This window comes from Mauremys reevesii, linkage group 1 (assembly GCF_016161935.1).
Source record: "Mauremys reevesii isolate NIE-2019 linkage group 1, ASM1616193v1, whole genome shotgun sequence".
NCBI lineage: Eukaryota > Metazoa > Chordata > Testudines > Geoemydidae > Mauremys > Mauremys reevesii.
In genome coordinates this window covers 235,119,881-235,147,207 of record NC_052623.1, presented here as the reverse complement: position 1 = coordinate 235,147,207, position 27,327 = coordinate 235,119,881, and the positions used below count along the sequence as shown (strand labels likewise).

Genomic DNA, 27,327 nt, shown 5'->3' with positions numbered 1-27,327 from the left:
AATCTGGCTGAAATGATCTAAATGAGCCAAATACTATACTAACCAACAGGACTGTCCAGGATATAAATCACCTCAGAATTCTGAACTTCAATGCAGCAGTTTTAAAAGTTTCAACACTATCAGTGAGCCTCCTGATAAGTAGTTCTGTAACTATTGTCTCTCAAAAGTGACTTTCCAAATACAACAACTTGCTAGGGTTTCTTTATCATTACAGACAACATATGCCACCTACTGTTAATACTCTCAGTTCACAATCTTATTTAATTATCCCTAAACCTACAGACAGTCAAGCCTAACCTTGAATATCTCTAGTGAAAACAATTTCAGTTTCCCTTTGCAGTTAGTTCCATTGCTATCCTGCTTTCTTATAGTTCTAATGTTTTTCCTAATACTAGCCTCAAATATCTCTTTGCCTAGCTTAAGGTGATTAATTCTTGTTTTTTCTTTGTTGACTAGTTATAATAATTGATCCCTCTCTGCTATTTAAATGTCTGCTATTTAACACGGACAGTCAGTTTATCCTTTTTGCCTTCTTTAATAATAATAGCACTTTTCATCCATAGGTCTTAATTTATTTTTCACATGTGGGTAACATTGTCATCTGCCTTTCATAGAGAAACTGAGGCACAGAATGGTTAAATGGCTTGCCAAAGTTCCCACAGCAACTCAGTAGCAGAGATGGCAATAGCGCTAGATCTGCTGAATCCAATCTGAGACTCTTCCATGAGACCATGTTGCCTCCTTAACTCAAAAATTCATTTGTGGGAAGGATAAGGGGAAAGAAGGAGATAGTGAAATGAGGCAGTGGAGAAGAGGGTTTTTAATCTATCTTTCCTTATATATAGGAGACTTTGAAAAGTCCCAACTGAGATCCAATTCAGTGATAAAAAAAGGGACAGTTCACAGGGCTTAGATGTTTATAAGACAATAGTATCTCCAAATGTTACAGAGTTGTAATAGCAACTCCGTAATTGCACAAGTGTTTCTATTTTAGCCTCCCAAACAACTTTCAGAAATAATACTCAGTGAAGTGGCCAGTAGACTTGTGAATGATTTTTTTCAACAAGCAGAGGTTACAAAATCACAGTTCCCCTCCAGCTGTGTACTTTCTAGCTTTACAGACCCCCTCTAAATGTGTTTACACTTCCCTTTCTTCAGCAAAATGAAATATTTTTGCTGTGAGTGTGTTTCTATCAGACATCTAAAACGACCATATAGTTTTCAATCCCTTACACACATTTAAATAGCAGAGAGGGATCAATTATTACAACAATACAGAAACATATTCCTGCACTGCTCAGAAGCAATGCAAAGGCTTGGGGCAGTCAGGGGTAACGGAGGAGCTGAGAGAGAGGGAAGTAATCGCTGGGAAGGAGCCTGGGAGTGACCCTGGAGCGTTGTTTGGGGTTGGTGGGAGAAGTATGGAACAGGTGGGGGGGGGTTGGGGGGAGGGGTTGTTAGGGATCCTCCCCCATGGAGACCTTAGCTGACCCCTAGCCTCTCCCGTTAAGTCAGGCACATCTACCCCTCTCTCCATGTGCCCCTGCCCCCCCACTCATTATTCAGCCAGGCATAGCTGCCCCTGCACCCCCACTCCCCCATCTGTCCCTGCCTCAGTGTTATCACCCCACCAGTTCCTGTGCCCCTGCTCATTCTCCCCCCTCACTAGCCCTTCTGAGCCCGTCTGTGTGACCCCCCCGCCCCAGCAGCCCTGTCTGCCCCACTCTGTCCTCACCCCCACACCGAGCCGCCTCACCTGCCCCGCGGGCAGGGCGCTGAGAGGAAGCCTCCGCCTCCCTCACCGCGGCTGGTAGCTGCCTCCCTCCCGCCCTCTCTTCTGGCACCGCCTCTTGGGGAACAGGAGCAATTGCTGCTTCCCTTCCGCTCTCCCCTACAATCAATGGGCGGGGGGGGGGGGGCAGTGACTCCGCAGTGGTGCAGTATTGCCCCAGAAGGGGTGTCCCAGGCCTCCCACAGCCCCGTTAGCGCAGGCTGTCAAGGCTCAGCCGTGTGGCGCGGAGGCGCCCTGGGCGGGGTCCCGGTGTTGGCTGACAGCGCACGGCGGGGAGACTTGCACCGGGGTATTTAGAGCCGGAGCAGGGGGCGAATCCCCCCACGGAGGCGGGGGCGGGCCCTGGGCGGGCCCCTGGGCGAGGGTCGGTGTTTGGGAGGACACCAGGCAGGCGGGGGAAGAAGCAGCAGCCGCCGCCGCCGCGAGGGCTGAACGGCTGGCCCCGCCCCCTCCTGCCGGCGCTTTAGGGGTGAGGCCGGGAGGGAGGCGGCCGCGCGCTCGGATAACGGCGGGGGAGCGCGGCAGGTTTGTGGGCGGGGCGCGTGGACGTTGCTGGGCGGAGCCCTGCGGGAGGGGGCTGGGCTCGTTCTCTGCCCCTCACCCTGAGCAGGGGCCGTTACTGCCCCTTGGCGCTGATGGGAACGGCTCCGCCGCGAGGGGGCTCCACGCGCAGCTCCTGGCCCTGCGGGGGGAGGGGGCCTCCCTGCGGCGCGAGCCCGTCCCCGTCCCCGCCCCCGCGCCGTGGGGGCACGAGGCTGCGGGCGCGCGGCTGCCACACGGCGGCTGGGGGGGGGTTAAGCTGTCATGGGTCAGACTAGCAGCGTCTCCCGTCCCCACGACTTCTACTTTTAGACCACGTCGCTGGGCAGAGTCGTTACTGAGTTCCTGTTCCAAGCCTCCTTCCCGCGCAGGTAACGTGCTGGCTGAGCGTCTCGGCAGGGTTTCCATTGGGTTCAATAAATCACTGTAAGCTGCATCCATTGAACTCGTGGCTGCAGCTACCTTTGGGAGGGAGATGAGTGACTGACATTTTATGCAGGCATCAAACAGGGAAATAATTCAGAAGCAGCGTTCCAAGCCTTTTTGGGATGTTTCGGACTTAGCTACTGCACTGCTGGTAAGACTGAGAAATTTATCCCTAAAGGGGAACACTGTACAGGAACTGTTGCCTGCAGGAGATTATTGGCCTATCTAGTCTGATACTGACCTATTCTTGTTTCCGAGCAAATTAGTGTTCCTTTTGGGGGAGGGGGCAGGGGAAGGAGGCACACCTTAAATGCATTTTCTTCTCTGCTATAAACTCTACCAAGTATTCTCTGCAGAGCTCTTTCAAGTAGTTAGCTAGCTCGCTATCTGATAAACCAGATGGCATTAACCAACTTCCAAGCCTATGTGCCTACTTGCAAGGAGATCCACCAAATAGAGGACAGTTTCTTTAGGAGAGAGGATACCAAGCTGGAATAAATACTAAGGACCAATTAACCCTCACTGAGTCTGAATCAGTTACACAAGTAGAGGCACTGGAAACTTTGAGGGTCTGGGACATCAGGGATATGAGTCACCCAGTAGAGAGCCAGTCCAGCGTGAGGGGGGGGGGGGGAAGAGTTGGTCCAACTACTGATCAAAATAATTGATGATTCCTGCAGAGAAGACAATCTGTACTGAAGAAGCCATATGATAGGCCAGCTGATTCTCAGGAAACCAACACTGAATACTAACTCCTATTCCAGCTCTAGCCTCCCCTTTTCTAGGCATTGTCACTGAAGAAGTCTTGACAGCATCACCTCTGTTAGTATCTTGGATCCTTCAAAGTCAGGAGCTAGACCAGGCAAAGGCACAGAGATTCATCTAGTAGCAGTGATGAATTACCTCCTTATGGCTATTAAACTCTGATAGAGATTACTTGCTCTTATGCACACAGCTTTTGAGAAGCAGAAAGTTGCTATGGTATGGCAGAAACAGAAAGATATGGCAGGAACTGTGATGGTAACATTGACAGCTAGTATTGTAGTGCATACTGTGATTGTGTTATAACATTTTGTTTAATCAATTTGGAAAGTTACTGATATATTAAGTTACCAGTATTCTTAGGGACTGGTTCCCCCAAAATTGCATGGAGAGAGTTATGGTACAGTATTTTTCAGAGTAAAGAGGTTATACTTGTTCAGATATTTTAGACTTATTACCTTTGTGTTGCTGCCTCAGACCCCATGTATCTAGGGAAGCTGTTGATTCATAGATTGCAAGGCCCGAAGGGACCATCATGATCTAATCTGATTTCCTGTGTAACACAAGCCATAGAACTTCCCCAAAATAATTCATAGAGCCTATCTTTTAGGAAAACATCCAATCATGATTTAAAAATGGTCAGTGATGGAGAATTGACCATGGCCCTTGGTAAATTGTTCCAGTGGCTAATTATTCTCACGGTTTAAAAAAAATAAAATTACTTATTTTCGGTTTGAATTTGTCTAGCTTCAACTTCCAGCCATTGGATTGTGTTATACCTTTCTCTGCTAAACTGAAGATACCATTATTAAATATTCACCATTTAGGTACTTATGAACTGTAATCAAGTCACCCCTTAACCTCTGTCTGTTAAAAATCTAGAAAGCAAGATTAGTTTCTGGTTTGTTCTAAATCTGGTTTGTTCTAAATTATTTAGATTTTGAATGTGCTGTAATTCCCCAAGTGATAAGATGATACACATTTTGGGTAGTAGTTTGCCATGGGATTTGTGAAAGGAAGCATTGAGTTATTAAATGTAGCAACAAAAATGTTTTCACTCTAAAAATATTTTAGAGCCAGAAGTGACATCTAAGATCAGATCCCTTACTGCTGCCCCATCAAAAAAAGTACTCCTGTGCTTCTAGCAGACACTTTTTTTCCATTTCTTTTATTCATTTTTGTCCAGCGGTCCCATAATATGTCTCAACAACAAATTAAGCCATGGAACCCTTAAGCTCCATGAAGATGGACCTGAGAGCCTGCCAGGAGCTTCAGGGGCCATGTGTTCGGGCGCATGCAACTGGTTGCACAGTGTGGGCCTTCAGCACCACAACCATGAACTTTTCCAGCCAAACTAAAATTTATTCTTCCCCACTTTATAAAACCAAAGCAAACCAATGCAATAGAATTAATTTCATGAAGCCTTGGAACTGTCTAAGGGATTATGAAATAGTTAATTTAACCTGCCAAAATGCAGTTCTGGGATTATTGGGGTTTAAATTGTCTAGAGAAGGCTGTTGGAGGGAGACATAGCTTTGCAAAGGTTACTTTTCAGCATACATTTTGAGGTTGTTGCAGTACTTTGGACCTTACTCTTGGTAAGAAAACTTCTTGGAAGGAGAGCATTCTATCAGTTCACTATTCCAGCAGAGAGACAGAAAGGGGATATTTTCCCAAATAAAAGATCAACAAGGGAATAGCTTTCAGGAGGGGAAGAGTTGGAAGGAGCAGATTATTTGGTTCCACTCAATCAAATAGAGACTAGAACTGGTTATTTACGTAATCTGTGTTTTCATATACTTGATATTTCATATCTATATTTTTCCTTATTCTGAGTATAGTGCCCTCAGTTTTAAAATGTTTTCTTGGTTCCATAGTCTTTTTATAGTATAGAAATGAATTCAGACTAATTCATAATCTTGCTTGCACCAGTATAAATCTGGAGTAACTCCGTGAAGGTCAGTGGGTTAATTCTGGATTTACATTGGTGTAACTGAGGGAAGAGGTCAACCTGTTCACTGTAGTTTAACTTTACCTTTGTATTTAACTGAATAAGTAGCTTAAACTGGTTCTGCCCTCCAATCATGTTGTATTTCAGTGAATTGTGTAAAAGGAAATGTCATTTTTTCCATCTTCTGTGATCTACAAAGGACCTATCCTGCAAATCCTTATGAGTCTCCAAATGCAACTACTCTCATGAGCAAAGTTTGCATGACAACCTGAAATGTTAGGAATGTTAATTTAAGAGATGTAACAAAGAAAATTGCTCTAGGGCAGACATCTTGGACACTTTCTTTGTTTTCTTACTCTAATTTTCATTAGTTTGAGACATGCAGAGTACTTAAGTGTTTATACTAGTGAAACATAGCATACCAGAAAGGTAAAGTTCTTAATTTGTTTTACAGCTTTAATTGGCCTCCTGCATAACTTAAAAATCATAAATTTGTCTTCAGGGAATGAGTTAGTCATGTTTGCAACCTTGATATGTTTTGGACTTTTATTTTTATTGTAGCAAAACCATAATATTAGTAACTGTTTATCATAGATGGGGCTGGGCTAAGTACAGTAACTCCTCACTTTAAGTCGTCATTATTAACGTTGTTATGTTGCTGATCAATTAGGGAACATACTCATTTAAAGCTGTGCAATTCTCCACTCTTAGCAGGCAGCCAAACAAGGTATCTCCACAGCTGGCCTCCGGCCCGCTGGTGGACCCCACGGATCAGCACCTCCCCCTGCCTCCTGCCTGCAGCAGTCAGTTGCCTGGCAGGAGGGAGGAGCGAGGACTGGGCACGCAGGCACCCCCTGCCTCCCCAATGCCACAAGCCTGCATGCCAAGTCCTTGCTCCTCCCCCCCTCTCCCAGCCCCCTAAACACCTGAAGCCAGCTGATTGCCCCAGCAGCCGGGAGGGGGTAGGAGCAAGGATTTGGAGCACCTCTCCTGCCGGCAGTAATCAGCTGGCTTGCAGTGTTTAGAAGGGAGGGGAGAGGAGCGAGGACGCAGCATGGGAAGTACAGGGGGAGAAGAGGCAGGTCAAGGATGGGGTTTGGGGAAGGGGGGGAGTGGGCAGGCTGAGGCTTCTCCTAGCCTACAGCACCTTCAGCCTCCTTGCCTGCCTAATCTCCATACCAGTGGGCTGTGCCTGTGTAGGATAAGGCAAGGGTGCCTCCCAACTATAGTATAGTATGTTTGTAAACACACAGCATGTGCACACTAATTCCCCCCCCTAAGCATAGTATTAAATTGTTTGTTTAAAATGTATATAATGCCTTTCATCTGGCAAAAAAAAGAAAAAAGTTTCCCTGGAACCTAATGTAAAGGGGGGGGTAATTCTTTTGGGGAAATTGGATTTGTTTAACATCATTTCACTTAGTCACATTTTTCAGGAACATAACTACAACGTTAAGTGAGGCATTATTGTAATTCTTTAGAACTTGGAATATTCTATAAGCCTTCCTGATATAGTAACTTTCTAAAATGTCAAATGTTTGAAAGAGCAGAGGTATCTTATTGGACTTGTGTGCAAAATTAGGTTTATAAATTGCATTTTCTCTTATGTATTCTTCAGTGTGAGCAACACTAACTGTGAGCCTATTTTGGGGGGGAAGTGGTTAACCTCTGTAATCTCTGATAGGTATATAAATACTTTTGATCTTCCTTAATAGTGGCAGGTGGAGAACTATGATTACTGCTGGTGTGGAGAGCTCTGGCAGCAGCATTCTTTCATAGGTTACCTTGAAATGGTAAATGTTCATCCAATTCTGAGGCATGCAGGGTCATGGTTAAAAAATGTGACATCATACCAACTTTACTTGAGTTCTCCATTTTGCTCTGTTTTGCTTCTTAAAGTTAGATCTGTGCACTTTCTTTAGCTAGCTCTGTATAAGCAGAACAGTACTATACTTTGCACTTGAGAATCTACTTACTGCAAGAAAGATAAAACAGAAAATACTGACAGTTCATTCAAGTTGGGAGGTTCATAATGCTATGAAAGTAGTAATGATATGTACATATTGTGACAAAGTTCCTCCTCTACCTTGGTGGGTCCTGCACTTATTGGCAGATTTGCTCACCTCAGTGATCTTCTCCACAGTCTGGATCAACTCCTCCTGTGTCTGATCAGGAGTTGGGAGGTTTGGGGGGAACCCAGGCCCACCCTCTACTCCGGGTTCCAGCCCAGGGCCCTGTGGATTGCAGCTGTCTATAGTGCCTCCTGTAACAGCTGCATGACAGCTACAACTCCCTGGGCTACTTCCCCATGGCCTCCTCCAAACACCTTCTTTATCCTCACCACAGGACCTTCCTCCTGGTGTCTGATAATGCTTGTACTTCTTAGTCCTCCAGCAGCTCTCCCTCTCCGCTCCTTGTGCCTCTTGCTCCCAGCTCCTCTCACACACTTCCTCTCCTCTTCCCCTGACTGGAGTGAGCTCCTTTTTAAACCCAGGTGCCCTGATTAGCCTGCCTTGCTTGGCTGCAGGTGATCTAATCAGCCTGTCTGCCTTAATTGGTTCTAGCAGGTTCCTGATTACTCTAGTGCAGCCCCTGCTCTGTCACTTAGGGAACAGAAAACTACTCATCCAGTGACCAGTATATTTGCCCTCTACCAGACTCCTGTACCCCACTGGTCTGGGTCTGTCACAATATTTTATACAAATCCAGAAAAAGTGCCTATGGCATTTCTAGAGCAGAAAGGGCTCATCTGGGATAGGTGTTTCTAGATGCTCTGCCAATAAGTGACTTAGAAATCCTTGTAGATACCACTTCATTTAATATAAGTTGTTAATGAGGTCCGTTCAGTTCTTCATGTGATCTGGTCATCTGATTTACTCATGAAGTAGAGGGCAAACACAAGAACCTCTGAGCCACTGACCCTAGCAATGGAGTTGTGTAGGAGACTGTAAGGAGGGAGGGATAGCTCAGTGGCTTGAGCATTGGCATACTAAACCCAGGGTTGTGAGTTCAATCTTTGAGGGGGCCATTTAGGGAAATGGGGATTGGTCCTGCTTTGAGCAGGGGGTTAGACTAGATTATTTCCTGAGGTCCCTTCCAACCCTAATAATCTATGATGTCAGCTATGTAGGAGGTCTCTTCTACTGCAGAAATGGAGTCTCCATGAGTCCTGGGCAAGTCTTGCAGTTACATGGATCCAGTAGTCCCAACACTCTGTGGTAGGATGTGAAATAGCTATAATGACTATTTCCATGTGTAAATGGGATTACTGGACCAACAGCCTTTTGGGGAGCATGGCTGATTTCTGACCCTTTCATCTTCTTATGGATTTTCATAAAGCAGATTAATTTAAGTGAAGTGAAATCATTTGGACTTCTTGGAGGAATAATGTATTATACACTAAAGTTCACTGGACTGCTAGTGATGACTGTTGACATCAGTGAATTTATAACAATAAATGTAACCATGTGGGAAGGGATAGTATTGAGAACAAAGTTTGCCTATTTAGCCAGACACATCATGTTTAAATATAACTTAAGGAAATAACCTTGAAGAGATTTTCTTTTCTTTTTCTTTATCATGTTTGTATTTTATGACTTATAAATTCAGTAGTATGCATTTGCTAATGGGATTGTTTTGTAAGAGCTGAAACACTTTTTAAGCAGTTAAAAATATTTTCATATGAATCTTTTACAGTTGCCCTAAATGAGGAGTGTAAGTATGTGATATTTATATATTTTGGAAAGCAAAAGAAATGTACGCTTAGATGAACTGCCTTTCCTCCACTTGCCACTCAGATTTGGGGTTAAGGAAAGCACAAATATAACTTTGAAAAAATTGCTTTCTCTCTTCTTGAATCTAGATGTAGGGCAGATCCTCAGTTGGTGTAAATTGTCATAGCTCCACTTAAATCAATTGACAACTTTGAAATCAAAGTCCCTCTTCTGTTTTACTGTCTGTGAGAAGTCACACATAAATTGTTGATTTAATTGAAAATGCAAAGAAACTGTCAAATACATCAATATTTAATTTTGGCAGTAATCGTTGGGCGTTTTTTAGGTATTGCATATATAAACTGAGCCCTAGTCTACACTACAAGTTTAGGTTGAATTTAGCAGCATTACATCGATTTCACCCTGCACCCGTCCACACAACGAAGCCATTTTTTCTGACTTAAAGGGCTCTTAAAATCGATTTCTATACTCCTCCCACGAGGGGATTAGCGCTGAAATTAACCTTGCCAGGTCGAATTTGGGGTAGTGTGGTTGCAATTTGACGGTATTGGCCTCCAGGAGCTATCCCAGAGTGTTCCATTGTGACCTCTCTGGACAGTGCTCTCAACTGAGATGCACTGGCCAGGTAGACAGGAAAAGGCCCGTGAACTTTTGAATCTAATTTCCTGTTTGGCCAGCATGGCAATCTGCAGGTGAGTGCAGATCTCATCAGCTGAGGTGACCATGATGGAGTCCCAGAATCACAAAAGAGCTCCAGCATGGACCAAACAGGAGGTATGGGATCTGATCACTGTATGGGGAGACGAATCCGTGCTATCAGAACTCCATTCCAAAAGACGAAATGCCCAAACATTTGAAAAAATCTCCAAGGGCATGAAGGACAGAGGCTATAACAGGGACCCACAGCAGTACCGTGTGAAACTTAAGGAGCTGAGGCAAGCCTACTAAAAAACCAGAGAGGCAAATGGCCGCTCCGGGTCAGAGCCCCAGACATGCCACTTCTATGATGAGCTGCATGCCATTCTAGGAGGTGCAGCCACCACTACCCCAACTCCATCAGTGGAGTAGCACGCAACAGGGATGCGGGTTTTGGTGATGAGGAAGATAGCTCACAGCAAGCAAGCAGAGAAACCGTTTTCCCCAACAGCCAGGAACTGTTTCTCAACCTGGAGCCAGTACCCCTTGAACCCACCCAAGGCTGCCTCCCGGAACCCGCCAGGTGGAGAAGGGACCTCTGGTGAGTGTACCTTTGTAAATAATATACATGGTTTAAAAGCAAGCATGTTTAATGATTAATTTGCCCTGGCATTCGTGGCCAGTACAGCTACTGGAAAAGTCTGATAACATGTCTGGGGATGGAGCGGAAATCATCCAGGGACATCTCCATAAAGCTCTCCTGGATGTACTCCCAAAGCCTTTGCAAAAGGTTTCTGGGAAGGGCAGCCTTATTCCATCCTCCATGGTAGGACACTTTACCACGCCAGGCCAGTAGCACGTAGTCTGGAATCATTGCATAACACAGCGTATGGTCCCAGTGTTTGCTGGCATTCAAACAAACAACATCCGTTCTTTATCTCTCTGTTATCCTCAGGAGAGTATCATCATTCATGGTCACCTGGTGAAATAGGTTGATTTTTATTAAAGGGACATTCAGAGGTGCCCGTTCCTGCTGGGCTGTTTGCCTGTGGCCGAACAAAAATGTTCCCCGCTGTTAGCCATGCGGTGGGGGGAGGGGTGAAGCGATCATCCCAGAGAATTGGGTGTGTGTATGTGGGGGGGGGGTAGTTGGGTTTTTGCTGCATGTTAACCTGAAAACCACAGCCCCTTCTTTTAAATGGCCAACCCAACGGCTGCTTAGTATGGGAAATGAGGGCGTTGCTGTTTGAAACCATTCCCACATGTTCTGAAGGTTAAAGAAGCCAAAAGACTGTGTCTTACCATGGCTGCCTGCAAGCCGAGTTCTGTTGCCTGGCCCTGCGTGAGTGATCTCTCACACCAACTTGGCATACCCTCAATAGGCGGCAAAATGCGACCTTGTACCGAAAGCACATGTGCTATGTAATGTTAACAGCAAGGTTTACCGTGAGTCTACCCATTGTTCTCTAAAATGTGTCTTTTTAACTACCACTCTCCTCCCCCCCCCCCCCCCAGCTGCAAATGTTTCAATGCTCACACTATCTTCTTCGCTAGCCTCTGGGAAGGAGATTAGAAGGTAAAAATAATGCACTCATGATGAAATGTTCTCTGAGCTCATGCAGTCCTCCCACACTGAAAGAGCACAGCAGAATGCGTGGAGGCAGACCATGTCAGAGTCCAGGAAAGCACAATATGAATGTGAGGACAGGTGGCGGGCTGAAGATAATAAGTGGCAGGCTGAAGGTGGTAGGTGGCATCAGCTTGCTGACCGAAGGCAAGAGGCAAGGGTGAGGCTACTGGAGGAACAAACTGATATGCTCTGGCGTATGTTCAGGAAAGGCAGCAGGAGCACAGACCGCCACTACAGGCCCTGTATAACCCACTGCCCTCCTCCCCAAGTTCCATAGCCTCCTCACCCAGATGCCCAAGAACATGGTAGGGGGGCCTCCGGGCACCCAGCTACTCCACCCCAGAGGACTGCCCAAGCAACAGAAAGCTGGCATTCAATAAATTTTAAAGTGCAGTGTGGCCTTGTCCTTCCCTCCTCCCTCACCCCACCCAGTGCTTCCCTCCTCCCCCACCCCTCCCGGGCTACCTTGGCAGTTATTCCCCTATTTGTGTGATGAATTAATAAAGGATGTATGAATGTGAAGCAACAATGACTTTATTGCCTCTGCAAGTGGTGATTCAAGGGCGGGAGGGGAGGGTGGTTAACTTACAGGGAAGTAGAGTGAACCAAGGGTGGGTGGGTGGGTGGGGGTTCATCAAGGAGAAACAAACAGAACTTTCACACCGTAGCCTGGCCAGTGATGAAACTGGTTTTCAAAGCTTCTCTGATGTGCACCGCGCCCTCCTGTACTCGGCTAACCGCCCTGGTGTCTGGCTGCATGTAATCAGCGGCCAGGTGATTTGCCTCAACCTCCCACCCCGCCATAAACGTCTCCCCCTTACTCTTACAGATATTGTGGAGCGCACAGCAAGCAGTAATAAAAATTGGGAATATTGGTTTTGCTGAGGTCTAGCCGAGTCAGTAAACTGTGCCAGCGAGCTTTTTAACGTCCAAATGCACATTCTACCACCACTCTGCACTTGCTGAGCCTATAGTTGAACAGCCCCTGACTACTGTCCAGGCTGTCTGTGTATGCAGGGCCGGCTTTAGCAAGTGTGGGGGGCGGGGCTTGTACTCATCGGGCGGCGCTCCCAGTCTTCGGCAGCACTTCGGATTGCCGGCCGGGAGAGCGGGGCCGTGGGGCTGCAGTGCTCCGGCCAGGGCCGCGGGGCTTGCTGCGCTCCGGCCGGCGCTCTGGCTGGGGGAGCGGGGCCGCCGAAGACCCCTGCGGAGCTGACTGCCGTCGGGGTGAGTTTAAAAAAAATTAAGAAGGCGCCTAAGGGGCGGGGCCCGATTCCGGCCGTCCTTGTGTGTATGGCTTCATGAGCCATGGCATTAAGGGATAGGCTGCGTCCCCAAGGATAACTCTAGGCATTTCAACATCCCCAACTGTTATTTTCTGGTCTGGGAAGAAAGTCCCTAGCTGCAGCTTTTGAAACCGACCAGAGTTCCTGAAGCTGCGAGCGTCATGTATCTTTCCCGGCCATCCCACGTTGATGTTGGTGAAACGTCCCTTGTGATCTACCAGTGCTTGCAGCACCATTGAAAAGTACCCCTGGCAGTTTATGTACTGGCTGCCAAGGTGGTCCGGTCCCAAGATAGGGATATGGGGGTCTGTTGCCCCACCACAGTTAGGGAATCCCATTGCAGCAAAGCCATCTGCTATGACCTGCACATTTCCCAGAGTCACTACCCTTGATATCAGCAGCTCAGTGATTGTGTTGGCTACTTGGATTGCAGCAGCCGCCACAGTCAATTTGCTCACTGCCTGACTGACCGGTAGCTGTCTGGCATTGCAAGCTTCCAGAGGGCTATTGCCACTCGCTTGTGAACTGTGAGGGCTGCTCTGATCTTGGTATTCTGGCATTTCAGGGCAGGGGAAAGCAAGTCACAAAGTTCCATGAAAGTGCCCTTATGCATGTGAAAGTTTTGCAGCCATTGGGAATCATCCCAGACCCGCAGCACTATGCGGTCCCACCAGTCTGTGCTTGTTTCCCGGGCCCAGAATCAGCGTTTCATGGCATGAACCTGCCCCATTAATGCCATGATGTCCACATTGCCGGGCCCCGTACTTCGAGAGAAGTCTGTGTCTATGTCCTCATCACTCTTGTCACCGTGCTGCCGTCGCCTCCTTGCCTGGTTTTGCTTTTGCAGGTTCTGGTTCTGCATATACTACAGGATACTGTGTATGGTGTTTACAGTGCTCATAATTGCCACGGTGATCTGAGTGGGCTCCATGCTTGCCGTGCTATGGCGTCTGCACTGAAAAAAGGCGTGAAACGATTGTCTGCCGTTGCTCTGGTGGAGAGAGGAATGACTGAAAACATGGCTTACAGGGTTGGCATACCAGGAACTAAAATCAACAAAGGGGGTGGGTTTGCATCAAGGAGCAACACACACAACTGTCACACAGAATAACCACCTCAAGGATTGAACTCAAAACCCTGGGTTTAGCAGGCTAATGCTCAAACCACTGAGCTATCCCTAACCCCACTACTCATGGAGGGAGGGAGGGAGGAGAAAATAATATAAAACAAATCTGGCGTCTTTCTTGTTTCGATCCAGTCCATCTCTCTTATACATCTTAGGCTGGTAGCAGACGGTGCAGTACGACTGCTAGCCATCGTCGTCTCCTGGCTGCTCGCTAGAAGACGGTGCAGTACGACTGCAGGCAGGACTGAATCTCCATGAGATGAAACTTAAAAAGAGAATGACCTGGAGTCACTCTCATTTATGTCCAGGCACCCCTGACAAACCTCACTGAGGTCTGCCAGGAGCACCCATGTCTGCCCAGGCGCCCCTAACCGACCTCACCGAGGTCAGCTAAAAGAGCACCCAGGAGATGACGACGACGGCTACCAGTCGTAATGCACCGTCTGCTGCCAAAAGGCAATGAGCTGCTGCTGTGTAGCAATGCAGTACCACGTCTGCCAGCACCCAGGAGACGTACGGTGATGGTGAGCTGAGCAGGCTCCATGCTTGCCATGGTATGGCGTCTGCACGGGTAACCCAGGAAAAAAGGGTCAAAACGATTGTGTGCCGTTTCTTTCACGGAGGGAGGGGGGGGCCTGATGACATGTACCCAGAACCACCTGCGACAATGTTTTTGACCCATCAATCCAGAATTCCAATAGGCGGCGGAGACTGCAGGAACCGTGGGATAGCTACCCACAGTGCAATGCTCTGGAAGTCGATGCTAGCCTTGGTACTGTGGACGCACTTCGCCGAGTTAATGATCTTAAGTGGAGACACACACAATCGACTGTATAAAATTGATTTCTAAAAAATCACCTTCTATAAATTCGACCTAATTTCATAGTGTAGACATACCCTGAGGTATTAAGAGTTGCTAAACTTTTTTTTTCTCTTTTCAAAATAGGGTTCAGAGATGGACTCAGAAGAAAGGACAACCAACAGAAGTGAACAAAAATCAAGGTAAATATAATGGTAACTAGTGTGTGAGAGAGAGGGTAGGACTTTTGTTCCTTGGGGATGACCCACTGAGACTCTTGAGTCAAAGGTAACTGTGGGAGTGAGCATGAAGCTTAAAGATTCCAGATGCACCTTTATGAAAAGTGATCAGTCATAGTTGCTGCTTTAGCCTTCCAAAATGTTTAGTACACTGTTTTACTTCCCTTCCTACTTGTTTAGACTCTAATCCTCAAAAAGATTCATACAGGCAGACTCCCTCTGAGTTCTGTAGATTCAGTGGAACTCTGAGAGCATAAGGGTTCTCCCATTTGGATTCCTTTGAGGATTGGGCCTTAATGTCTGAAATTTTCTGCAAAGCAACATGGCAAGTGTGGGGTTTTTTTTTGTTTTGTTTGTTTGTTTGTTTTTAAATATCAGTATGAAAACTCAATAAGTTAACAAATGTGCAAAAGTCAAGGCCACCAATGAAAAGGCCTCTTGAGTTAATTACTGTACATGATGGTCTCCCTTTATTGGCTTAAGAGCAGCATGAAAATAGTTTCAGTACAGGCTATGACAACTGGGTGAAGAAAAAAAGAAATTATTGGGAGAGAAGGTTACTTTATAAAACTACCCAAAACCCCCAAACTTTAATATTTTAAATAAGGTTTAAAAATGGCACCACATATGCTCAAAAGTCTGTTAACTTTTCCATTGCCAGTATATTTAATACTTGGTTAAGCTGTTAGTGAGAAATAGGTAGCATGTATGCCTGAAGGAAACAATCAATTTGTGTGTGCTGTAGCAGAAAGAAATGTGAGCATAAAAGCAGTATTTTATTTGTATAAACCAGCTCCTTAGCCACTTTAGTTGTTGCTGTGCCTGAGGCAATTTCAACAGGGATGTTTAACTTGTTGCTTATAGATTCAGATAATGTGACCTAGAAATCCCAATTGCTTACCCACCTCCAGCAATGATATAAGGGCTGTTTTAAGAGTTAAATATTGTAGACCAAATTTAATGTTGAATATTTGTCAAATTATTGTTTGAGTTCTTCCACATTATTGAAATATATTCCACATCTCTATTAGATAATCATACCAGTTTTTTTCACAAATTTGTAATGTGCATATGATGTAAATAACCAGAGCTTTGTAGATTATGCCTGTGGTAACTTTATATTCTATAACTATGCACAGTTTTAGCAGAAAAAAAGGGTTTTCAAGATTGTCTGCTGAAGCCAAGATTAATGAGAAGCTACAAAACTTCAAAAATAAATGAAAAAAATTCTTCTTTTCTGAATTTCTTTCTTTAATTGCCTGAAATAATTGAAAATGAGGCTTCCCTCCCTCAGTAATTCTATCCATTTTACCAAGCTTTCTGCATTCAAGGATGATTTTGGACTAATGGAGATGTTTCTTTACAAAGACCAATTTTACTTTTAGTTTTGCAGAAAGCCTCCCCATGAGACTTGCCTGAGAATTCCTTGTGCTTGCTGTTGTACAGCTAATACCTAGGGGCAGCTCATGCAGGCAACATTTTTGGGTGAATCTGTGTTAAAGCCTGAAGCTTTTTATAGCCCTAGAGGAGATAATTATTGATCATAAACAGAAAACAGCCGAGGGAGTTGTTTAGGTGAAGGGGAGCATGTATGTGACTATCTTTCACACCACAACTGTACATAAATGTACTGTCTGCTGCAGCATTTGATTAACATGCAGATGAATTAGAAGCTTATTCCTTTGTCTTTTTAAAATATTTCAACTTTGCCATTAATGTCTCTATATTTACTACATCTTTCAATGGTACTATGAAGTACAGCTCTCTTAAAAGAACTGCTGAAAGGATGACTGGGTGGCCCAAAGGATTGAAAATTGGCGATAGATTGTTTCATTTCTAGATTGCCAGTTTAAATCCAGCTAAGTATATTAGTGAGTGAAAGCTATTGCTGTTTTTTGGCTGTTAAGTAAAAGTAAACTGTGAAATTAATTTGGTTTGAGTACAATTCTTGATCACAAATCCCATCAGCCCAGTTTGCAATAATTGTCATATTAGTTGCAGTCACAGCATACAGGCCAAAGACAGAGTAGTAGGAGGTCTCATGCCCATTCTCTCATCCTAGAGGTGGTCTCTCTTCCTTAGGGTTGAGGTACATTGATCTCTCATTTTGAGAAAGCTGATCTGTTGAGAAACAACATTTCTACTCTAGGGCTGTCAATTTGGCACTTTTTACCTTTTACAAGCACTAACAGTTCACATGGACACACTAAATTGCTCTGCTATCAAAATCCTAAGAAACGTTGACAAGATAAACAGTGTGTAGAAAATGTAGGTCTTCTGTTTTTATTTTAGGAAGATCTTAAGAAGTCTAATAAGGAAGCAGCCTTGGGACCTTCTTTTGGTAATTGGAACCGGAGTGAGTGCCGCTGTAGCACCAGAAATACCAGCACTGTGCTCATGGAGGAGCTGTATTGAAGCTGTCATTGAAGCAGCTGAACAGCTGGAGGTGCTTCATCCAGGAGATGTTGCTGAATTCCGCAAAAAAGTGATCAAAGACAGAGACTTGCTTGTAGTTGCACATGATCTCATAAGAAAGATGTCCCCAGTGAGTGTGTATATAGTACTTATTATTTAAAGACATTATTATTATAGCAGTATTCCTAGGTTTTGAGCCCTTTGGGGACAGAAAGAGTCTGTTTTACTATACAGTACTTAGCACAATTGGGTCTTGATTTCTAATAGGGACTTGTAGGGGTTTCTGCTGTGTGTGTGTGTGTGTATGTATGTATGTATATATGTGTGTGTGTGTGTATATGTAAATTATTTTACTTGCATTAATTTGAATGTTTTATTTCAAACCTCATTGAAAACTGTGGAAACAGATTATTTTAATTGCCAAGACTCTTGCTTGTGTTATGATAAGTCAGAGTCTGTCAGTGTTGTTTTGAACTCAAATAGGAATTTATAGCTTTGCTGACTGAAACCAGAGATTGCACAGAAATGTTTACAGACCTTGACACTATTGATAGGCTTAAGTTGTCCCAGCTCCATTTATTTCAAATAAGGAAAGTCCACACATGTCCAATGTGCATCTGTGTCACTGATTTTGAGATTGAGAAGTTTTCTTTGGGAAATCCATGAAAAACAGCCTGAAGTCTTCCAGCAGAAATGATTCCAGTGGAGAATACAGAGGGAGAATACAGATAAAATTTGTCATCTATATCGAGAGAGAGAGGCGCGCGCACACACCCACACACCATAATACTCCCATCCCCTCAGGGAAAATCCTGCATATACAGATGGGCTTTGCAGCTCATCCTGAAGATTAAGAATCTCTGCCTTGGTTGAGCAAAAGTGATTTCCTGAGACAAGGACTCTCCAAAAGCACCCCAGACTTTAAATCTAGGGAATAGTAACTTTTGACCTCAAAGGTAATGACAGCACTTGTGATTTCCCATGAAGCTAGGACCCTAACTCTATACAGCTTCTAAACATGAACATCAGCACATTGAATTGCACCTGGAAGTGATCAGGAAGCCAGTGCAGTCTATGGAACGCTGGTATGTTGTGAACTCCCTCTGGTCTACCTGTCATGGAGTTTGGGCATCAGCTAAAAGATGAGTGGAGCATATTTTAATATTTCAGTTTGGAAGTGACAGGTTTAACTGTGGCAAACTACAGAAGAGATTCTTCCCCCCCCCACCCCGGCCTATACGTCACACAAGTTGATTCCTGTCAAAAAGCTTTAGAAAAGTGGATGACCTTACTATATGAGCTATATAAATAATACAGGGATGTGTGAAGCCATTCAAATTTATCTCTGACATTTCAAACCCTAACATTTTATGTACTATAGGAGCTGTCTAAATATCATTATTTTAGTAAATTCCTTTTAAAATAAAAGTATTGGGACAAATGGTTAAGGACCATTGCTGTCCTGCTGAAGGCAGTTACAGTGCTTATTTTTAACTATACACCATATTTATTTTTTTCTTCAGCGCACAGGTGATACCAAGCCCAACTTTTTCCAGGATTGCTTAATGGAAGTGTTTGATAACTTGGAACAACATATTCAGAATCCTGTTGTTCTACAGTCAATCCTCAGGCTAATGGAGAGAGGCACTATGGTCCTTACAACAAACTATGACAATTTACTTGAGATTTTTGGTCAGCAACAGGGCAAACCCATGGAGTCTTTAGACCTGAAAGATAAGGATAAGGTATGGTAAGGCAATGAAATGTCAGGAGTTCTTATAGGGGAAAGGAGTTGCTTGTACTTTTGCAGGTTTTTTCACTAGTTACTCATTGAAAATCTTTACTACTTAGTTTTCTGTAAAGCTTTTCAGTGAAGTAAAATAATAGACATGGACAGTTTTCATTGTCCATTTTGAATAATGTGATACAATTTGCCAGAAAATACCAGTGGTAGATTTCTTATTTACAGAAACAGTTCATGTGGATGAAGTAACTGTAACAATCACAAATGTATCTTAATCTAGTGAAGTGATTAACTCATCACACAGACACTGGAAAGGAAGGCTCAAAGATGTCTGACGGGTGTGAAGATTTTTCTTTCTGCTTTACTCTTGGTGTCTTCTGTTTTTGTAAAAAGCTAGAATGTTCTTCATCAAATTAAAATAAGTTTCTTTTGGTCAAAAGAGCAAAAAGCCTTTAAAAGGTTATTGTTTATATTGTATTCTGAACATTTTACAGTCTACAGTTCAGGCACTTCTGTTTCAAAATTTTAGTAGTTTAACTGTTTTTTCTATAACTTATGTAAGTGATGGCTGATACTGTGACCTTAGTACACAAAGGACAAAAATGATCACCTGTGCTTTACATGTTTGGGCACTTGTACAAGAATATAGTTCCCCTTTTTCAGTAGTATAATATAATCCAAAGTAAATATTACATTCATGATTTGCTTTAGGTTCTTCAGTGGGCAAGAGGTCATATAAAGTATGGAGTTCTTCATATTCATGGTTTGTATACAGATCCCTGTGGAATGGTGTTGGATCCTTCAGGATATAAAGATGTTACTCAAGACCCTGAAGTAATGGTACGTGTGACTTTAATTCAAGAACATACTGTGTTTTGCCAAACTGAGTGTTCCATTTCTTCTTTTATGTGTGTGAAACTTTAAAAAATGTTTTTACTTTGACCCGTGTGTCTTTGGCCATATAGATAACATATTTTTCTTTTGTGATGTTAATATTCTTAACAGGAGGTTCTGCAGAACTTGTATCTGACCAAATCCTTCTTGTTTGTGGGCTGTGGAGAGACTCTGCGTGATCAAATATTCCAGGCTCTTTTTCTGTATACTGTAAAGAATAAAGTAGATTTAGAACATTATATGTTGGTGCTTAAAGAAAATGAAGACCACTTTTTTAAACTCCAGGCAGATATGCTTCTGCATGGAATAAAAGTTTTATCCTATGGTGATTGCTTTGAATATTTCCCGGAATATGTCCAAGATCTAACTGCTCAAATCTGCAAGCAGAGGAGTCCAGGTATTTTTGTTTTGTTACTTTATAATGAACTTCTGTGTGTGCAACTGAATTCCATTCTTAGTATATTCTTTGTGCAAGTGGCACTTGATTTGAGATGTTAATCCAGTGGGTAGTTACGAGTGCATGCATGAAAATCTCTGCTTCTGATTGACATACTGAGTAGGAGCATATAATAACAAAATTGTAATTAAATTTTTGTATTTTCAAATGTTTGGATTTCTTGTAAATTTACCCTTTGCTCTGAATTTCCTGCTTGCTTAGTGTATTTGCCAACTATAGTGTTCTTGTAAGGATTTATCCCTTAAACTTCACTTTCATTAAGTGCAGTTCCCCAGATAAAATATTTGGTTGTAGACATTATGAGAGTTCAGAAAAGATAGCAAAAATGCTTAAAAGGCTGTGCGGATTGACTCAAGAGGAAAGCTAACAGTCAGATATATATAGTTTGGCTAAGCATGAAGTTGGAACATAAAATTACAATGCATCTGACGAAGTGGGTATTCACCCACGAAAGCTCATGCTCCAATACGTCTGTTAGTCTATAAGGAGCCACAGGACTCTTTGCTGCTTTTACAGATCCAGACTAACATGGCTACCCCTCTGATATATAAAATTACAGGTGTTTGGTGTACACATAAAAGAAATACAAATCTTGCATAGGGTAATAGTCATATCCTGTGCAAGTTAGGTGGGTGGAGGAGAGGACAACTGTGTGAGAACAATTTATCTGAGCATCAGGGAAAAAAACTGACCTACTGAATAAGCTGCAGAATAATCTTCCAAGGGTAGCAGTGAAGCCTTATTGCATGGGGCATTTAAAACTAGACTAGGGTAAAACTAAAAAACGTCCTGTAGGTAACGGTCCAGTATTGGCAGAGAGATGAACTGTATTAATCTTTACATCTGAGTCTATGAAGTCTGTTATATTTTATTGAAAACTTATCGAAGTAAGTCTTTTTTTAAAATACAAAAGTAAAAAAGGGAGACGAAGAGAGAAAAAAGATGACAAATACTTTAGAAGTGATTTCCCAGCAATCTTCTTACTTCAAGTGTTAGTGCATAGATGAGGTTTATTCTACTGTGGCCTTCATCAGGACACTTTGGAGAAACATCAACAAGGGAAACTAACTTTGGGTAACAGATAATAATAATTTCTCAGCTGTTCTCAGTTATGTCTGCTAAACTGTTGTGACTAGAACTCTGTCAACATGATTATAAAACAGTAAGTTTAAAAAAATTCGAAGTGCGGGCGGATGCCTTACTGGGATATTGATTTCTATAACATATAGTCTTATCCAGATTCCAGAACAGAGATAAGGTGAGGAGTGGATTTCTCCAAGAAGGCCATTGAAACCTCTAGGTCTTCAGGAGGTTGGGTATGTAAGACATTTAAGAAAAGTCTGGATGTGTTTGATCACTTCCTACTGGGACACGTATTGAAAAGCAGATCTTTGCAGATACTGGCTGTGGACTTGAGTCTGTCCTTTAGACGTACTTCTACTGGTTAGTCCTATACACAAATTTTTTTTAAAAGGTCTGAACAGCAACTGATAGCTAGTCAGTCAGATGCAAACCAAACATTGATCTGATGACAGCCAGTGTAACATGCTGATTAAAATCTGAATTAAAAGGAAAAATGCCATGCACCCACATCAATGGGTGGGGGAACTTGATGAGGGTAATGGTGAAAGGGGAACAGTCCCAGTAGCAAGGGAGGAAGACACTCACCAAGGGACAATAGGAAGCTCTTCCCCCTGGGAATCTCTGGAACCCACTGGCCAGCTAGGGGAGAAAGGTGCTGACTGGCCAGCATTCCCCAGCTCCCAGGATTTAGCCTCTTTCAGCTCCATTCCAGCAGGCCACACTACTCACCCAAACAGGAATGAGAATGCTACCTGACGGATGCTGTGGGTCTAGCCAATTACCAGTTTAAGAGGTCAGGAAAGAACTTTTTCCCCATGGGCCAATTGGCAGAGGACCAGGGAGTATTTTGCTGCCTTTATGGCACCTTCAAGCCACAGTGGGTTGAGTAGGAATGTGCTTAATACCTAACTAAGGTACTGGGGTGGAGTTGTTTATTTGTCACAACTTGTGTCTGGTTTCCAGTGTGGTTAAGAGAAGAAAATGAATGGTTCCCAGAGGTAAAAGACTGGGTTTTGGTAATGGGCCTTGGACTCATGATAGGTTCAGACTTTGTGGGCTAAGGACTCCACCCTGCTGCATGCTCTTTCCCCCTTATGGGGTGCTAGGACTCAGAGAGAGCTGAGTCCTGGGGGGTAGGCTGAGGAGAGCCACTCCATGTTATAGGTTGTATGGTAAGGAACCCTGTAACTCTGGCACCAATTATGGATTATATGGTAAGGAGCCCTGTAATCCCACTACTGGAACCAATTAAATGTCTGGTATAGGAGAGCATGGGTGATGGGTGGGTAGTACCCCTCCCCTGTGTTAAAGTTTTTAATAAAAGTTGCATTCTGCCACTTAATTCCTCATTTTGCTGCTGTGTCCACATCAAATCACTACTGGCAATGACTGCAAGCTTAGACTACAACCTTGCAAACACGCACACAAGTAATCTTGTTAAATTCAGTGGGACTTCTCACATGCATATGTGTCTTTCCGGATTCAGGCTTTAGTTTGAGCATGTTTATGGGGCTAAAGGGTCTTCATTTTGATTTTAATAAAAAAGTTAAGAAGGAACCCAAACTAAATTGGTTACAGATCTGGAAAGCAGCTTTTCAGGTTATACAGGTGGCAGTGAGAAATTGACATCACTTATTTTGTGTGAATGTGTGTAACCACCTCATTTTTGTTTTGTTTTTCTCACAAATTATCAATAGTTAATTGTCACTAAACTTTCTTCAGTCATCTATTTTTTTTATCAAGATTGAAAGAGAACAGGATCATGTGCTAGCTTTACAAAATTATGAGGTAGGTCTGTTGCAGATGGATCACGACTGAGGTTGCATTACAAATATATTTTGAACAAGCTGTGCCAGTGCCAAAATTTTGTTACAAACTGATGAAATTCTCTCATTGGTATTAGCATTTTGAGACTACTTTTAAATGTCATGTCCTCTGATAATCTGTTTGAAAATTCAGTGTGTTCAGATTCTGTCATTTGGTAGTTCTCTTGATTACTGTGCTGCTCATTTTATAGAGCTCTGTCTAGGTGTAATACTAGAGCAGTTTCCTGTCTGCCTTTAAAAGCCAAGCCAATGTTGGATATTGTATAATGATAGTGTTGGAAGGTACTTGCATTAAGCATGCTTTATTTCTAAAATAAAAGGGCTTGACGCTTAGTAGGCAGCATGTATTATATAAAAGATACAAACATCTTTCTAGCAACTATTTGGTTTGGAGTGTCAGAATTTTATTCAAAAGCTATTAGTTTTTTTGTTGCTTTAGTTTACTATATAAAGCAAAGAATATCCAGACTAGTTGTTCACAGTTGAATTGTTCTCTCTTTCTAGATGCCAATCGAGTGGATAGTACAACACTGTTGGGTAAAGAATATTTTTATAATACAATTTTCATAAGTAATAACAGAGGTGAAGTCTAATTTAGACAGTAAATTAAGTAAGAGATAAGATTACATGATCACTGCAGAGCTGTGATTTGGCTATGAAAATCTCACTAAGTTGCCTTAGTGGTAGATGACGGTTGTTTTCAGTTTGCCATAAAAGGCAAACAGTTCATGCTAATCAGACTGATTTACCTTTGTGCAGTCTTAGTTTGCTTTAAAAGTTGTCCCTTTAACTTGCCAACCACCTATACTCCACCCTTCTGAACGCTTTCAATCATAGAGCTGGGGCCGAACACTGCTGCTATTTTCTTGCCCCCAAACAAATGCTGAGCAGTACAAGGATTAAATAGTGAATCCAAAAAGGTAGAAAACGTCAATCTTTAATCCTATGTATTACTGCTTACTTTGATCTTCCCAAGACCTCCTGTTTGTCAGGCAAATCAAGGATGGTAAAAATCTGTTCAGAATTTGCTCGTTCATGGGTGTACTCCCTCCTTATTAGAGATAAGGACTAATACATTTAAACATATGGTATAAGGGAGTTAATATTAAAATTAACACTGTCGACTTAAAGAATTCTCAGATGTCCAATTTTAATTGCTATTGCTACAAATAACATCTAAAATTAACTGAAAGATTACAGTAAAATTCTCCTGTTGGTTTACTTTGGACATTTTAAAGTACTTGGTGTCTAATTGCTCATTTCCCATTATCTGTGTGGGTCTTTCATGCTGCAAGCAGAGAGAGAACATTTTGAATTATAAAACCAGACATTGGCAGGAAGGCTTAGGGACAAGTGGATCTAAAACTGTGTTTAACTCACTAAACTAACTAGATTTCATGCTCGTGTTCCTTTCAGATTAGTCACTAAATCTCTTTCAGAAGAGAGCAAACAAAGGGCAGTGAGAAACTGAAAATATGAAAACAAATCTTACCCCTGCTCCATATTGCACATTCACTTATCTCCTTGTAATAACTTAACCACCAACTCTATCCCACCTGCAAACTTAATACCCATCTTGCTCACACTTTGGAAATATCCTGTATGGAGGTAAGAATGGTTCCTTAACATAGGCTAGTAGCTTTCCAAGAAACAAGTCTCTAGGCTATGGGGAGAAGGATGTCCTGACTTTAAAGGGACAGCCTCTCTCTTACACCCAGGAACAGAAGCAGATGCCATGGTGTGTAGTTCTAAGCAGCCCAAAGCAGGAATCCCTCCAGTGACTATGGATTCCAGAGTTTTAAAGGGTGGTGTGCTCACTGCAGGAATGGGACTTGTCATAAATTATCACTGCAAAAGCAAAAAATTTATTCCTTCTGCTTTTCTTAGCCCAAACAGTGGGGGCCTACATTACGTGCTGGTGCCCAGTGTAATGATGGAAGTGTCCACAGGTGGCTTAGCTCCAGAGGAATCCCTCATTCTGAGGAGGCTGTGGAGGGAATATTTGACATCCTGTGGCCAATGGTGCAAACATATATTATTGGTCAGCATTATGTCCAATAAAGGTAACATTTATTTACCTACTCATAATTTTTCCTTCTCCCTTGTGGGCACCTGGTGCTCTGTGACCCATTACAAGGGTTATTCCTTCCTCTTGTCTAAGCCTAGAGGTGGGTTGTTTTGTTTTTTTAAGCCTCTCTGGTTTCCACTGCTTGCATCCGAAGAAGTGGGTATTCACCCACGAAAGCTCATGCTGCAAAACATCTGTTAGTCTATAAGGTGCCACAGGATTCTTTGCTGGTTTCATCATGTATTGCTAGCAGGTAGAGCTGTTTAGAGAACTGATTGCCTCTCTGATTCCCCAGCCAACTGCTCAAACTGAGAAGACAAACGATAACAGCTAATTGTTAAACACTATGAAAAACTATCCTGCTTAGAGCCAGCCAGTCAACTTAATCATTTATTATACAAATGGAAAAGAAGACTTAAAGCAAAGCAGGATCATAATGAGGGAATCCCAAGATTTTTTCCCTCTCTCTCTCTCTCTCTGCAGGAAGGATTGAGAGATTTCTCCTTCAACTGGAATTTAATGCAAATTAGGTGATGCCTTGAGTGGTGGTCTCATAGAGCATCAGGTGGCCATTTCACAGAGGAAAAGTTAGGGGTAGGTAAGTAAACTACTTTTCTCTTGAGTGGGCACCTGGTACTCTGTGATCCATTACAACTGGGAAATAGCCAGAAGTAAAACACATCTCCACAAATTAGAGGGAAACTTAAAACATCAAGTAAACTGAACATACTGGAAGTGCCAGTGTGCCACAAAGGTCCTATTGTTGCTTTTCATGTGAATTGTAACCAATTTCAGAGGGAATCTTAAGAATAGAGACCCACCTTCTTAACTGCTTGGAATTCTAGGAAGTAGTTCTGATGAGCTTTTTGGGTCAGCCAGTTGCCTTGAATTGAATGGGGCCTATCTGAGCTCTCTCAATGATATAGCAGGTAATCTCGTTTCCCATTTTGGAAATTCCATTTACAAATGAGGAAAATGTGTATAGTACAGAGGTGCATCCCCACCATGGACCAGTTTCCACATTCAGCTACTGTTATATTATATAATAGGAATTTCTGGAAAGCAAATACTTGGAGTTCCCAGAAGAAATGCAGATTGTGAAATCTTTCCTTGGGCAACTAGACTACAACCAATGCCTGATAAAATGCCTAGAGGTAGGCCAGATCCTGAGAGGGAACTGAGGCATTCCTCTGAAAACTTATGAAGATGGGGGACTGGAGCAGCTGAAAGGTCTGGTCAGCGTACAGCTGTTATCTCCTAGAGGTGGGTTATCAGCAAGTCATCTATGTTGTAGATTGGCCATCAGAGTTACCATCAAACTGGAGAGAAAATAAGGAATGGGTGGGAAGCCAAAGCACACTGCCTGGAATTGGAAATATGTCAGCAAAGTGCAGGTAGCAAATTGGCACACGGGGACAGGTTTCATTGTAGGACAAGGAAAATACAGAGAAAAATCTTCTCAGTAAGGCCTGAACTCCATGTAGTAGTGGACCTTGTATACTGTAAAATGATTACCTGTACTGTAATTGTTCTTCAATATGTGATGTGGGTGCAGACAGTATTCCACTGAGATGTGTGTGCACCTAGCTCAACAAAGCCAGGTAACTTTACATAGCAGTACCTGTAGAGGTGGCACTTGTGCCCTCTGGCCTTATCTTCCCGCCCCACCCCCCATGGCTATATAAGGGTAGTGCAGCCTCAAATCCCTTCATTTCCTTTGCACTAAATGTGAAGAATAGAGGCCCCAATGCAGAGGGGACAAAGTTGGGTCATGGTCTATACATCTGCACCCACATCTGGAAGAAGAGCTGCAGTACAGGAAGGTAACCATTTTTTGTTTGAGTGGCTGCAGACAGTGATGAGCTGCCAAAATCTTAACCGGTTCCCTATAAAAAATTCTGATTTAAGGGATGTGCCAC

General features: G+C 43.2%; 1 protein-coding gene across 7 annotated transcripts in view; it reads left to right on the top strand.

The window, feature by feature from the left end:
* Nucleotides 1–2,117: 2,117 nt before the first annotated feature.
* FAM118A (family with sequence similarity 118 member A) overlaps nt 2,118–27,327 on the top strand; it is a 32,449-nt gene continuing 7,239 nt past the window's right edge. Inside the window, exons 1-8 of one of the 7 annotated variants that reach the window (XM_039498785.1) lie at nt 2,774–2,909; nt 14,830–14,885; nt 17,214–17,466; nt 18,860–19,081; nt 19,792–19,920; nt 20,086–20,371; nt 23,845–23,877; nt 25,892–25,998. In XM_039498785.1, coding sequence (XP_039354719.1) covers nt 2,826–2,909; nt 14,830–14,885; nt 17,214–17,466; nt 18,860–19,081; nt 19,792–19,920; nt 20,086–20,371; nt 23,845–23,877; nt 25,892–25,938 — 1,110 coding nt within the window. In that variant the 5' untranslated portion in view covers nt 2,774–2,825 and the 3' untranslated portion in view covers nt 25,939–25,998. Of the gene's footprint in view, nt 2,318–2,422; nt 2,704–2,773; nt 2,910–10,397; nt 10,443–14,829; nt 14,886–17,213; nt 17,467–18,859; nt 19,082–19,791; nt 19,921–20,085; nt 20,372–21,660; nt 21,738–23,844; nt 23,878–25,891; nt 25,999–27,327 lie in introns of those variants that run through there. The other 6 variants (XM_039498817.1, XM_039498807.1, XM_039498800.1 and 3 more) reach the window with 6 other exon arrangements.